Source organism: Oncorhynchus clarkii, chromosome 27 (assembly GCF_045791955.1).
Source record: "Oncorhynchus clarkii lewisi isolate Uvic-CL-2024 chromosome 27, UVic_Ocla_1.0, whole genome shotgun sequence".
NCBI classification, from domain to species: domain Eukaryota; kingdom Metazoa; phylum Chordata; class Actinopteri; order Salmoniformes; family Salmonidae; genus Oncorhynchus; species Oncorhynchus clarkii.
Genome location: NC_092173.1, coordinates 22,917,255 through 22,930,987, shown reverse-complemented (window position 1 = coordinate 22,930,987; position 13,733 = coordinate 22,917,255). Strand labels below are relative to the sequence as shown.

At 41.8% G+C, this 13,733-nt stretch overlaps 1 protein-coding gene across 2 annotated transcripts; it reads left to right on the top strand.

The window, feature by feature from the left end:
• The first annotated feature begins 17 nt into the window (after positions 1 to 17).
• LOC139385966 (protein NPAT-like) lies at positions 18 to 12,581 on the top strand. Of its 2 annotated transcripts, none has more exons than XM_071131284.1 (17): positions 18 to 207; positions 435 to 553; positions 681 to 741; positions 846 to 924; positions 1,034 to 1,074; positions 1,807 to 2,013; positions 2,186 to 2,261; positions 4,576 to 4,687; positions 4,791 to 4,882; positions 5,014 to 5,095; positions 5,220 to 5,316; positions 5,469 to 5,588; positions 5,707 to 7,023; positions 8,744 to 8,856; positions 8,985 to 9,075; positions 9,169 to 10,466; positions 10,657 to 12,581. In XM_071131284.1, exons 1-17 carry the CDS (start codon positions 171 to 173, stop codon positions 10,735 to 10,737), a joined length of 4,023 nt encoding a protein of 1,340 aa, XP_070987385.1. In that variant the 5' UTR covers positions 18 to 170; the 3' UTR covers positions 10,738 to 12,581. The 2 variants fall into 2 exon arrangements, with proteins under 2 accessions (XP_070987385.1, XP_070987384.1); XM_071131283.1 differs by having other exon boundaries at positions 4,564 to 4,687.
• Positions 12,582 to 13,733: the final 1,152 nt, after the last annotated feature.

Sequence of the window (13,733 nt, the reverse complement as noted above, 5' to 3'; positions counted from 1 at the left end):
CCGGGTTACGTGTACTCGAGTTCCCCGCCTTTTCACGAATCGTAGGTTGTTGCACCCTGGATGTTTTGACCAAATGTAACGTTACTTGCTTTATTCGTGATTAATGTATTTTTACTTGATTTTACAGATAATGTAACTTGTAATTGTTGCAATAATTCGACATTGCAGCCATGTTGCTTCCGTCTGACATAGCGCGGCTCGTTTTAGGTAAGTCTGAACTGGGTCCTGTTTGTATTGCTTGCTAACCTAAAGCTACCTAGCTATGTGGAAGTGGCAGTAAGCTAGCTAACATTAGAATACTATCTGCAATATCCTGCTGGTGATATTGCGTCCAGGGCTGCACTGTAGCAAGCCAACTCGCTGTCCTCTTACTGTGGAAAGCTAAGCCTCCAATTCTGCTACTCTTGTACACTGTTTTTTTACATTTTTTACAGGATACATGCAACAAGAGGGACTGTGTTCTACAAGCCAGGCATTCATTCGTGAAAGCCCAAATTTGAAGGAGTACGCAGAACACAGCTCAGATGATGCAACTATTCCTGCTTGTGTGTTTGTAAGTTTCTTTCATACTGTATATAGCTGTGCTCAACTCTTCACTGTAATGACTATATAGTTGTGAGTTCGTTAGTGGATTAACGTTACTTAGCTAGGTAGCTAATTCATGTGTACTCCCATTGCAGTCCCTCTTTGGGAAAAACCTGACAACTATTTTGAATGAGTATGTTGCTGTCAAAGCTAAAGGTAAGCATAACCTCTGACCACTACCACTTTCAGTAAATGAGTACAGGACTTTCACGTTTGTATTTTATTCTTGGTTGTCACACTTCCCTGCTATTTCTCCTTAGAGACGATTGAAGAGACTCAGATACCTGTCATGATGACATCATTGTGGAAAAAGCTTGATTTCACACTCAATCAAATCAAGTAAGGACCTATTTTTATCTATAAAATGGCAAAGAAAAACTTGCCAACAGATTGCTGTTTGATGGTGTCACTTTCTGACATTTTCAATTCTACTTATTTCTTTCATTAGGTCTATGCAAAACTCCCCAGCTATTATCCAGAATCAAAGACGTAAGTGCTTTATTAAATATTCTTGCACATTCAATGGTTATGGTTTTAGTACTACCTCTGAACTTGGATTTCATTGCCTCTTTGTAATGTTGTGGCTCAAGCTGTCAGGCAGAGTGATGAACTCCATGGCAGTATGACAGGGGTCCCTAATTACATTCAGCCATGGGCAGTTTTTTTCCCCTTGGGCGAGGGGCCTACCTGGAATATAGTAATAAATCATTTAGAGTGGCTGTGGTTCCGAATTTTCTGGATTCAGACTTGCTGTTGCAAGAGACTTCTGTGCATGCAGGATCTACTAGCCTATCTCCTTTCAGTTGCTGCTCAGTCGCGTGTGACGCTGCCACTTGTTCACAAATCAGCAGTCAATAGTAATTTAATGTCATTTTTTCATCGTCATTGCAAACATTGTCTAAACAGTAGGCAGACTGCTGGCTATATGGCAGCATAACTATAAAGATGACATCACACAAAACGCAAATTGTTTTGAACACTGCAAATTGACTGCAAGAATCCCAAACAGAGTATTTGATAAAAACATAATCATTTTAAACCTTCATTACATTGGTATACGATTACATATTCCTCTCTGTTTATGCGTAGGAATACTAATTTCCAGGTGATTTTACAATATTTTATGTCAAAGCGATTTGACATAAAAATAAATTCACCCACGGGCTGTCTATTGGGAAAACCTGCTGTATGATGTGATTCATAAACCTATTTCCTCTGCAGTCCGCACACGTAATGGGATCGTGAACATGAGGGGGCGACAGAGAGCCTTGTCATCAACGCAGTCCCCCAGCTCTGGGTTTCTGTCATCGTCGGCCCAGGGCATCGCCACCCCAGTCTGCTACAGCTCCCAGCAGACCAGACCCTCCCCCATCTGCGGCACACAGCCCCAGATCCAAGATGGAGGACGTCTGCTCATTAATGTGAACCGTAAGTAAACTCATCCATGAGCAGCAGTGTTCTGGGGAAGGTTGTTACAGTAGGTGTCTATCACATCTCATTTTTACTGTCAATTGCTGTCATCATTATGAACGTTAATACCAACTTATAGGAAAGAATGTCAAAGCTTCATTGAATAATTGACACTTGCTTTTTGTTACAGGGGAGTCACCTTTGCAAATAACGGTTCCAGACAACCGGTTAACCACAGGACCATTATCCCCAGGGCGTCGGAAATGGTAAGATAGTCATTCTCATCTATTTGTTTACTTCTTTGTAAGTTCTTCTTACCCATGTGTCGATTGTAGGGATGTACCAATTCAACTGTATGCATTTTCCCCAATTTTAAAATGTTTAAAGATACACGTGCATCGGACAGTGGACCCCAAACTGACCCAAATGTAGCATGCATCGGTCAGAAAATCAATTCAATCGGCGCTTCACTAATATGTTTTGCTCATATTACGTCATTTTTTCTACCTCTCATCTTTGGTGATAACTGATGCGTCCTCTGCTTCAGTATCGAACTGCATGTGCCTTCAGAAAGTAAGTAGTCGTACCACTTGACTTATTCCACATTTTGTAGTTACAAATGGAATTCAAAATGGAAATTGATTTTGTTTTCTCACCCATCTACACCATAATGACCAAGTGGAGAGAAAAAAATGGGACATTTTTGTACATTTTGTGAAAATGAAATACAGAAATATATAATTTACCTAAGTATTCACACCCTTGAGTCAATAGTTTGTAGAAGCACCTTCGGTGGCAATTACAACTTTGAGTCGTCTTGGGCAGGTCTGTATCAGCTTTGCCCATCTGGATTTGGGGATTTTCTCCCATTCTTCCTTGTAGATTTTCTCAAGCTCTGTTAAATTAGATGGGGAGCGGTGGTGAACAGCAATCTTCAAGTCTTTCCACAGGTTTTCAATGCAATTCATGTCTGGGCTTTGGCTGGGCCACTCAAGGACTTAAACATTCTTGTTCTGTAGCCATTCCAGTGATGCTTTGGCTGTATGCATGATGTCATTGTCCTGTTGGAATGTAAATCTTTGCCCTTCTGTCGTTTGCACTTTGAAGCTGGTTCTCATCAAGGATTTTCATGTATTTGGCTCCATTCATTGTTCCCTCTATCCTTACCAGTCTCCCAATCCCTGTTGCTGAAAAGCATCCCCATAGCATACGGGTAGGGATGGTGTTAGACGGGTGATGAGCTGTGCCTGGTTTTCTCCAGACATATCGCTTTGCGTTCAGGCCAAAGTTTTGTCTCATCAGACCACATAATATTTTGCCTTATGCTCTGAGTCTTTCATGTGCCTTTTTGCAAACTCCGGGCGTGCTGTCATGTGCCTTTTTCTCAGGAGTGGCTTTGGTCTAGCCACTCCCATAAAGCACAGATTGGTGAAGTGCTGTAGAGAGTGTTTCTGGCAGGTTCTCCCTTCTCAGCCAAAGAACCGTCCAGAGTTGGGTTCTTGTTCACCTCCCTGACCAAGGTCTTTCTTGCCCGCTTGCTTAATTGGTCGGACGGCCAGCTCTAAACAGTCTGGGTAGTTCCATTTCCTAATGATGTGCTCTTGGAAACTTGCAACTCTCTAGAAATGGTTTCATACCCTTCCCATCAAAATAATATCTCAGATCTACAGACAGTTCCTTGGACTTCATGGTATAGTTGCTGCTCTGACATGCACTGTCAACTGTGGGACCTTATATATACAGGTGTGTTTTTATAAATCATGTCCAAATAATTGAATTGGCCACAAGTTGACTTGGATGCACCTCTAAGCTCAATTTGGAGTGTCATAGCAAAGGGGTATGAATACCTATATTTCTGTATATAATTTTCAATAAATTTGCAAAGATTTCTAAAAACATGTTTTCACTTTGTCATTATGGGGTATAATGTCTAGATGGGTGAGAGAGACAATCTATTTAATCCATTCTGAATTCAGGTTGTAAAATGTGGAATAAGTCAAGGTTGTGAATACTTTCTGAAGGTACTGTAACTGTTGACAGTAAATGATCTACAATTAATTTTGCATGCCGAACAACACCAGGCAATATCAGTAGCCCAGTCGAACTGCGCGCCGACCAACGCAAGGTAGGCGGCCTGTTCTTGAACTTCCATATCTGTGTGGCACCTTCAGCATTAAAATACTACAATGGCTTGCGTGATATTAGGCTTTATTAGTTGTGGCAACCTATGTCATTTGCTAGGTTATTGTTATCTATGCGCTGTTGAAAATGCTGTTTTAGTAAGCTACTGGTACGCAACTCTTATCTGGCTGTATCTGCTGAATGGGGCTTACAATAGATTTTATTTTGAGATGGGAGTGAAATCTAAAGTTGTACTATATAGTCAGTCGTTGGCTGTGTCATAGCTAATTTTGATATGTTTAAACCGAATCGCACCGACTTGTTTCAAACTAAAACGTATCGTTCTTGTAACATATTGGAGCCCATGTATGCGTATCGAATTGTCTTGAAATGGAAAGATGCATATCCCTAGTAGATTGAGTTATGATAAAAGAGTAATCTTCCCAGTGACTCCCCCAGGAGGAGAGGTGGGGGTTCCAGTGGATCCGGTGGGACTGGAAGAGCCAACATGGCGGCCAGTAGCCTGACAGCAGAGCCCCAGAGTGAAGAGGGAGTCACAGAGAATTTCCCTGTGAGTACAAAACAAAGTTAATACTCACAGGGAATACTATATTTGAAACACTGCTAAACCCAGTTGACTGATGTGAATTTATCATTAAATTGTGTTTTTGCAGCGAATGTTGATACAAAATGCAAGAGAGAGGATTCTAAATGACAAGTCCTTACAAGAGAAGCTTGCTGAAAACATCAACAAAATTTTAGCAAGGTAATAATAAAAGTAGATATTCTTGAGTAACATTTAAACAGTACCAACTTCATTACGTATTACATTTGGCTGTTGGTTAGAGTAGATATTATTTCTTACCTGTGCATGTGTTTCTTACTCTCTACTTGTAGTGATGTCAGTCCTCAGGCTTTAAAGGCATCATGCAGCACCATGGAGCCTGACCAGTCAATAGATGAAATTCTGGGCCTGCAGGTAATGTCATGTTCTGACAGACTTGCTATAACCCCATTTCTCCATTCGAACTCGCAGAACATTGTCCGTCTTTAGTGCATAGAGTGTGGATTTGTGCTTTCTACTGACGTTTTACTCTGTGCAGGGGGAGATTCATATGTCTAATGATGTTATACAAGACATCTTGGAGCAGACAGAGTCCGACCCAGCCTTCCAGGCTCTCTTTGACCTCTTTGATTACGGTAAACATTTTACTCTTTGCTGATGATTTATTCTAGATCATGTGCAGGATTTTGTTGCTCCTGACAATGCATGAAGTGGGTCTGGTGATTGTTTGACTAAGCTTTTATAAAATGTAATTATTCCACTAAATCTCTTGATTCTTTGCATTAAGGCAAAAGCAAAACCAGTGAGGATACTGAGCAAGGAGCTGGGAACGTGAGCAATACCACCACAGAGAATGGTGAGACTGAGACTAGATGTATTGACGGCTCTCCTGAGACTGGAGACCCAGGTATGGACAAAATCCTCATGACCTTTTAAATAATGCCTGTTGGAATCATATACTAAACAATATTGATGTTTCATCAGCAATCTCTTTCTGACAATGGGATTTCTCTTTAATTTCTCAGGCACTGGGCCTGAAAACTCGACATGTGAACAAGAAAATAGAGTAACAAAGTCCAGTCAAGAGCCCAAGAGTAAGAAAACAAGGAAATCTGCACCTCCTGTTTCAAGCACTTCAAAGGCAACTCCTGGACCCAGTAGCAGAGGGTTGAGAAGGGGAGCTATCTCAACAAATCCTGGACCCAGTAGCAGAGGGTTGAGAAGGGAAGCTAGCTCAACAAATCCTGGACTCAGTAGCAGAGGGTTGAGAAGGGGAGATATTGCAACTCGACCCTCAGCACGTATTGATCAACTTACCGCTGCTGTTTCTTCTGCCGCAAAGGACTCTGATAGAGTTGACTCAGGCTCCATCTTTAATCCGGATGTATCAGGCGTGGATATAGACGAATCTCTCAATACCCCCCTTGACAGTATAGCTCCGCCAGATGTCTTTGAGCCAGTCAGACAGGAGAGTGGAACAATTCGTCCGGCGTCAGCATGCAACACACCTTCATCTGAAACCAGGACGGTCTCTGCTGTGAAAAACATATCAGGCAATGAGAACACAGTGGGGGCTGATGGCAGACAAGTGATGGATAACCAAGCTTCACTTCTTAACTCTTCACCTTCCCTGTTCAATTCCATGCCAATGCTGGATCAGTCAAACAAGGCTCCCATACAGGCCTCTAACCTGCCTCATAGGAATATTACCCCTCCCAGCAGTGTAGGAATTTCACAACCTCTACCACAGACCATACACTCTATGGCTGTCCCCTCAACAGTTACAACAACTCCTGCTGCCCCAACCTTCATCCCAAACCCCAACCCTACAGGCAAGGAAGTAGACCCCAGTAAGATTGTGGCCCTGAAGATCATAATCAGCGATGAGCAGGAGGAGCCCTCCAGTGACTCTGCCCTGAACCAGGCTGTGTCCAGCATCACTGGGGATAGGATCCCCACCATCTTCCTCTCCTCTCCCACCAAGTCACCTGCTAAGGCCCCGGCCCTCAGTGGAGCCCCAATGGCTCAGGAGGAGACTGTGCAGGCGGTGAGCAGCTTACAGAGGACAGAAGTCCTCCTGCCAGCAGAGACCAATCCTCTTAGTGGGAAAGCAGGGGATGTGGCAGCATTGGCAGGGACGTCATCTTCGTTGACACAGCCTGGCTACTACATTCAGCTGCCCTTTGATTCAGCCACATCCACCAACAGCTACATCTTAGTGACAGACACAACAGCTACAGACCCCCAGTCCAACAAGGTGATATTACCCAGTTGCGCCCCACAGGTACAGACTGTACCCCCTACCTCATATACTCTGGCTACTCCACCCTGCTATTCTCCTGGTAAGACTGCATATAAATACTTAAAGATGCACTATTCAAAAATCACTCACCATTTCATGGTTGCTAAAATTCTAATAGTTCACCTAATTTCAGTTTGTGAAATATATTTTCCTTAACCAAAAATATTGTGTATTCAGCTTTTTGAAGCTGGTGTACAAAACCGAAAATTAAAGATGCTAAAATGAAACACTGTCTCTTTTGAACGTCAGCCATTTGACCTTCGGTTGATCCGCATGGCAGAGTGGACTCTTTTCCGGCTTACAGACTGGTCGTCAGTTGCCGAGTCATCTAAGAACGGGAAGCATAGAAATAGTGCACTTAAAACAGATATACTGCTTGTTAGACTTGCTTTCAATAAGTGACAGATCTATAACACACATTTTTATGTGAATTTGGTTTGGTCGCATTGTCAAATTGGGTGACGAATGCGAAGAGTCACATTTTGTATTACGACGCATACCTTTTCTGGCCATTTACCATCCTAAAAATTAGGAATAAGCTAAGGCTTTGATTTCTGGTCAAACAGATAGAAAAGGAGTCTTAGAAAACAAACTAGAATAGGTCTTATAAGGTATTAGAAATACATCAAAACAAGACTTATATCAACACTTTTGTATGTCGTTTTGGAGAAATTGTTCTGCCTTCTGTAAGTTTAAGAAACATTGCCATGTGCCTTGAAGTTCCGTTACCAAAAACTAGCATCTTTAATATATTTTCTAATTTCTCTCCCTCTTGAGGGAAGATAATGAAAGTTCAGAAGTAACAGGAAAAGGCAGACCTATGAATTAGTTATGGTGCTTTTACTGTTAACACTTTTGTTAAGTGATTAAAATGTGAATTTCTGAAAAATCGTCAATGGAATTTCTGTTATTCAATTGGCTACAATGGGAAATCATAGTAGTCACAAACCACACTTTGGTTCACAAGATTGAACAGCACACTTCAGTAGAGAATAGTATATAGTTCAGTACAATTAGGAAAAGTAGAATACAGTACATAGTAAGGCACACTAGAGTTGAGTACACTAATATACTGTGCTGAGCCGTACTTTGATGTCCAAACTTGTGAAACATAGACGTTTATGATTGGTCCAAATTTGGTCCGGTCCTGACCAACCAAATTTGGTCTTGTTTGGGGGCAGAGCTCATTAAAATTATATCCAGTTTGTAGAATAATACCCAAGTATGCAATGTGTACCTATTTAGGATACACCACCAGGAATAGAATGATATTCATATCCATAATTATGCATTTCTGTGTAGTACAGATCAGGAATCCATTATGAAATTCCGTTACCTCAATTCTGTTACCGTGTGTAAATCCACTTCACTTACTGCAGTTCAATAACCAAAAGAGAGTCAATAACTGACACCTCATTCTTTCTGCAGACATCATTGAATTTTTCATTCAGAGAATATATTTAAACATTTTAGGGAAAAGTAGATAGATTTAAAAAAACGAAGGGATGTTTTACCGAAATTCTGTTACCAAACTTAGCATCTGCACAGTTCTTGCAGTACACTTAATTTATTAACATTTTCTGTGTAAATTGTTAAAAGCAGACTTTGTGCATGAAGTTGTATGGTTTGTTAAACTTTGAAATCAATGTTTTTTTTGTTTGGCATACATTTACAGTTGAATGACCCCAATAGTCATCACTCACTTAATTTGCCATGCTGTTTTGCTGGTGGGAAATGTCTAACCAGTTATATCCTCCCAGGATCTAGACTCATCATATCTTCACCAGTTCAGCCCATGCTGCAAAGCATGGTGGTTCCTGTATCTGTTGTTGGGCAGAACAATGCAACACAGTTCTCAGTAGTTCCTAATCAGGTAAGCATTCCTTCTCTTTTTTTAATCTTTTTTTTATTACTGTTTTACATATTTGCATTTAATCATTTTCTTGAACCAATAGGCTAATTTAGCTACATGTGCATCTAGTGATCATTTGTTTGTTTCAGTTGATAGCCATGCCTAGCCCTGCTTCAGCAAAGCAGCCAGCAGCAGTGAATACCGACCCTAAACTGGCTCCCAAGGACACCACAGTCTCAGGTAAGGAATGGTGTTCAGTCCTCCATGTCATTGTCTGTTTACTGTTATCCTGTAATTTATTCACAAATGTTGTTGCTTGCTTGTGCATTTCAGGAAAAACGGGAGCTTCTGGATCGAATATAGTTACAAAGCAGGTCCACCCGCAATCCTCTGAAAGCACAGGGCAGCAGAAGGTAGCAGTTGGCTTGAGCCCCAGCCATAGGAGGATGCTTTGCTTTGATGGGTCTGCTGGTGAAACTTCCACCTCCAAAGCCACAGTTACTGCTGTATCGCCTGTCCAACAGGTGGAGAAAGAGATACCTAAATCTGCCTCTGCTATCTTGGGGAGCAGCAGGCCAAAAAGGAGAATAGAGACTGTAAGATGTACAGACAGCACTCAGACATCATGGACCGGAACAGAGACGGAGAAATCCTCCACTGTCCAAAAGCAGAAAGAAGCTGCGAAAAAGACCCCTTCAAAGAGGGACGCAGATCAAAATGCTAGAGGTCAAAGTGCAAGTACCAGTAGATCTCAGAGTGCTGGTAGCAGTAGGACTGATGCCTCACAGTCAGAGTCCAGGAAGAGATCTCAATCAGCAGACAAGAAGGATGATGGTGGAGCAGGACCTAAGGATGCCCAGAGCCCCAGGTCCTCTTCCTCTGATCACAGACTGAGATCAGGGAGCAGGAAAGAAAAAGACGCATATAGACAAGAGCCTACTGAGAAATCTCCTGCCAAGGAGCCGGAGGGACGGACAGAGAAAAGGACATCTTCTCAGGATCCCCCTCATGTCACTGCCAATAAGGAGAATGAGCTGGAGGGGGGAAGGCGAGAGCAGCAGCCCACACCAGCACCAAGAGCATTCAGCCCGGCCCCACAAACCCCTGTCCCCCAGGCTTGCTCCAGCAAATTCCCCTCCAAGACCAGCCCACTGACCAAGCAGGCAGCTGAAATGCTCCACAACATCCAGGGTCTAAACCCTCCCTCCTCCCCTCCTAAGAAGCCTGGCATGGGCTGTCTGGAGCTGCCTCTTCCTCGGACCCCTGGCCGTCTCCAGGAGTCTCTATACTGCCCCAGGACCCCTGCACGTCAGAAGCTAGACAGAAACGGAGAGGGCACCCCCAGGCACCTGGTCCCTCCCACCACCCCGGACCTTCCCTCCTGCAGCCCAGCCAGCGAAGCAGGGAGTGAAAACAGCATCAACATGGCGGCTCACACACTGATGATCCTATCCCGAGCCGCCATTGCCAGGACAGGCACCCCACTGAAAGACAGCTTGCGCCAGGAGGGGGCTGGAGTAGTGACCCCTGTAGCTCTCAAGAGCAAGAAGCGCAAGCAGCCTGAGCCCCTGGCCAGCCCGCCAGCAAAGAAAGATATCTCAGGTTCATCTGGCAGTAAGAAGAAAGCAAAGGTGAAATTTCTATTAAATCTGTGTATCTTAATCTCTTCTGAGGTTCATAATTGAATGTGATTGCATCAACCCAGTCGTAGATATTTGGCATAATCTCCTGCATTAAATGTGAACTCAGTTTCCTTCTTTGCTTGTATAATGAGAAAGCACATTAAAACCACTGCATCTCTTTATGATGTGTACCCCTCAGAAACAGCAGAAACTAATGGATTCCTTCCCCGATGACTTGGATGTGGATAAGTTCCTGTCTTCACTGCATTATGATGAGTGATGGGTTGAGTTATAGCAGTTGGACAAGGAGATGAGAATCTCCCAAACACTTCCTACCTACTCTCCAGAAATTGAACAAGCCATAATTTACTGTCACAGTGCCGATGGTTAAATCATAGGTGTTAGGCACCTGTGGTCTAGTGGAGCATGTCCTCAGCTATTATTTTTTCTTCTATGGTATGCCTGCTTGTAGGGTTTGTCCTACATCCTTTGGCGTAACAACTAATTATACATGTGATGTATATACTGTATAGACATTATTGCAGAAATGCTAGATTGAGAGCACTTTGGTTCCATTCAAGGACTGTAATGTTAAGAATGGTTTCCCAATCTTGTATTAATCATTTCAAGAATTCAACCCTTTTTCAATATGTCACTGTGTCTAAACTTTAAATGATCCACCCAACACACTATGGTTGTTGTTCGACAGGCAGCACAATTCTGATCTTTATTTCACTAATTGGTATTTTGACCAGATCAGCTGTGAAAAAGATTGGTCAAAAAGACCAATTCGTGGGAGAAAATATCAGAATTGGGCTGCGTGGTGTGTGTGTAAAATACATTTGTGCAGATGTTTTCTTTACTAGTGATTTTAAATTAAATCTTGTTTTAGAAAAATCTAGTTTCATTTAATATTGTTTCTGTGCAGGTAAAAACTGACCGGTTTTCAGTCCAAAGCAAAATATCACTATCAGAACACAGTCTGATAACCCAATCTGTGAAATTCACTATAACCAAGTTAATATTGCACCATTTATTCACTTGAGTTAATTACTACTATATAATAGGCCTATATCATCACAGTGATAGACCGCTGTGCCAGTAGAGATTCTTCTAAGGTACTGCATCTCAGTGCTAGTGGCATCACTACAGACCCTGGTTTGATTCCAGGCTGTATCACAACCGTCTCTGATTGGGAGTCCCATGGGGAGATGCACAATTGGCCCAGAGTCATTAGGGTTTGGCCGTGGTAGGCCGTCATTGTAAATAAGAATTTGTTCTTAACGGACTTGCCTAGTTAAATAAAGGTTCAATTAAAAACGTACAAATAAATGATCCTATCTTTTTAACAATGCCACACATAGCAGAGGTAAGACAATCGAGCATGGTAAAGGACAACTCCACCAAAACAATATTTTGGCATTTGTTTCATTAGTTCATTGTTGATTTCGTCCCAAAATGTTTTGCATGTCAGCAATCACGTTTAAGACGTATAACTTTCAAAATACAGAAGTCTTGCCCGTATGATGCATTTTGCATCATATGATGCTGTGTCTTGGTAAGCAATTTTGGCCTTGTGTTTTAGGTTATTGTCCTACTGAAAGGTGTGTCTGTCTGTTGGAAAGATTTTCCTCTAGGATTCTGCCTGTGCTTAGCTATGTTCCGTTTCTTTTTATCGTAAAAACTTGAGTCCTTACAGATAAGCATACCAATAACATGCTTGAAATTTGAAGTGGTACTCAGTGATGTTGGATTTGCCCCAAATACCGCTTTGTGTTAAGTTATTTGCCACATTTCTTTGCAGTTATACTGTGTAGTGCCTTATTGAAAACAGGATGCATGTTTTGGAATATTTTAATTCTGTACAGGCTTCCTTTTCACTCTGTCATTTAGATTAGCATTGTGGAGTAACTAAAATGTTGATCCATCCTCAGTTTTCTCCTTTCACAGCCATTCAACTCTGTAACTGTTTCAAAGTCACCATTGGCCTCATGGTGAAATCCCTGAGCGGTTTCCTTCCTCTCCGGCATCTGAGTTAGGAAGGACGCCTGTATCTTTGTAGTGACTTGGTGTATTGATACACCATCCAACGTGTAATTAATAACTTCACCATGCTCAAAGGTATATTCAATGTCTGCTTTTTTTTTTTTTACACATCTACCAATATGTGCCCTCTTTGGAAAACACATCTGGTCTTTGTGGTTGAATCTGTTTTTGAAATTCACTGTTTGACTGAGGGACCTTGCAGATGGGGTACAAACAGATGGGGTATGTGTGGGGTACAAAAATCATTTTAAACACTTTTATTGCACACTGAGTCCATGCAACTTATGTGACTTGTTAGTTAAGCACATTTTTACTCCTGGACTTATTTAGGCTTGCCATAACGAAGGGGTTGAATGCTTATTGACTCAAGTCATTTCATTTTTAATTAATTTGAAACATTTTCTAAAAATGTAATTCCACTGACATTATGGGGTATTGTGTGTAGGCCAGTGACAAAATCTCAATTATAAATTCAGGTTGTAACACAGCAAAAATTTGAAAAAAGTCTAGAGGTGTGAATAATTTCTGAAGGCACTATGTATGGATAAAGTGACTAGACAACAGGCTAGATGATTAAACAGTAGCAGCAATGTATGCGAAGAGTCAAGAGTTAGTGCAAAAAGGGTCAATACAGATAGTTATCCAAATACAGTGGGGCAAAAAGTATTTAGTCAGCCACCAATTGTGCAAGTTTTCCCACTTAAAAAGATGAGAGGCCTGTAATTTTCATCATAGGTACACTTCAACTATAACAGACAAAATGAGAGAAAAAATCCAGAAAATCACATTGAAGGATTTTTAATGAATTTATTTGCAAATTATGGTGGAGAATAAGTATTTGGTCACCTACAAACAAGCAAGATTTCTGGCTCTCACAGACGTGTAACTTCTTTAAGAGGCTCCTCTGTCCTCCACTCATTACCTGTATTAATGGCACCTGTTTGAATTTGTTATCAGTATAAAAGACACCTGTCCACAACCTCAAACAGTCACACTCCAAACTCCACTATGGTCAAGACCAAAGAGCTGTCAAAGGACACCAGAAACAAAATTGTAGACCTGCACCAGGCTGGGAAGACTGAATCTGCAATAGGTAAGCAGCTTGGTTTGAAGAAATCAACTGTGGGAGCAATTATTAGGAAATGGAAGACATACAAGACCACTGATAATCTCCCTCGATCTGGGGCTCCACGCAAGATCTCACCCCGTGGGGTCAAAATGATCACAAGA

Excerpts from the sequence above, each read along its gene's own strand:
- LOC139385966 (XM_071131283.1), top strand. The coding sequence starts at position 171 with ATGTTGCTTCCGTCTGACATAGCGCGGCTCGTTTTAG. Across the intron at positions 4,688-4,790 it reads GAGTCACAGAGAATTTCCCT|CGAATGTTGATACAAAATGC; the intron begins GTGAGTACAAAA and ends GTGTTTTTGCAG. Across the intron at positions 9,076-9,168 it reads CAAGGACACCACAGTCTCAG|GAAAAACGGGAGCTTCTGGA; the intron begins GTAAGGAATGGT and ends TGTGCATTTCAG.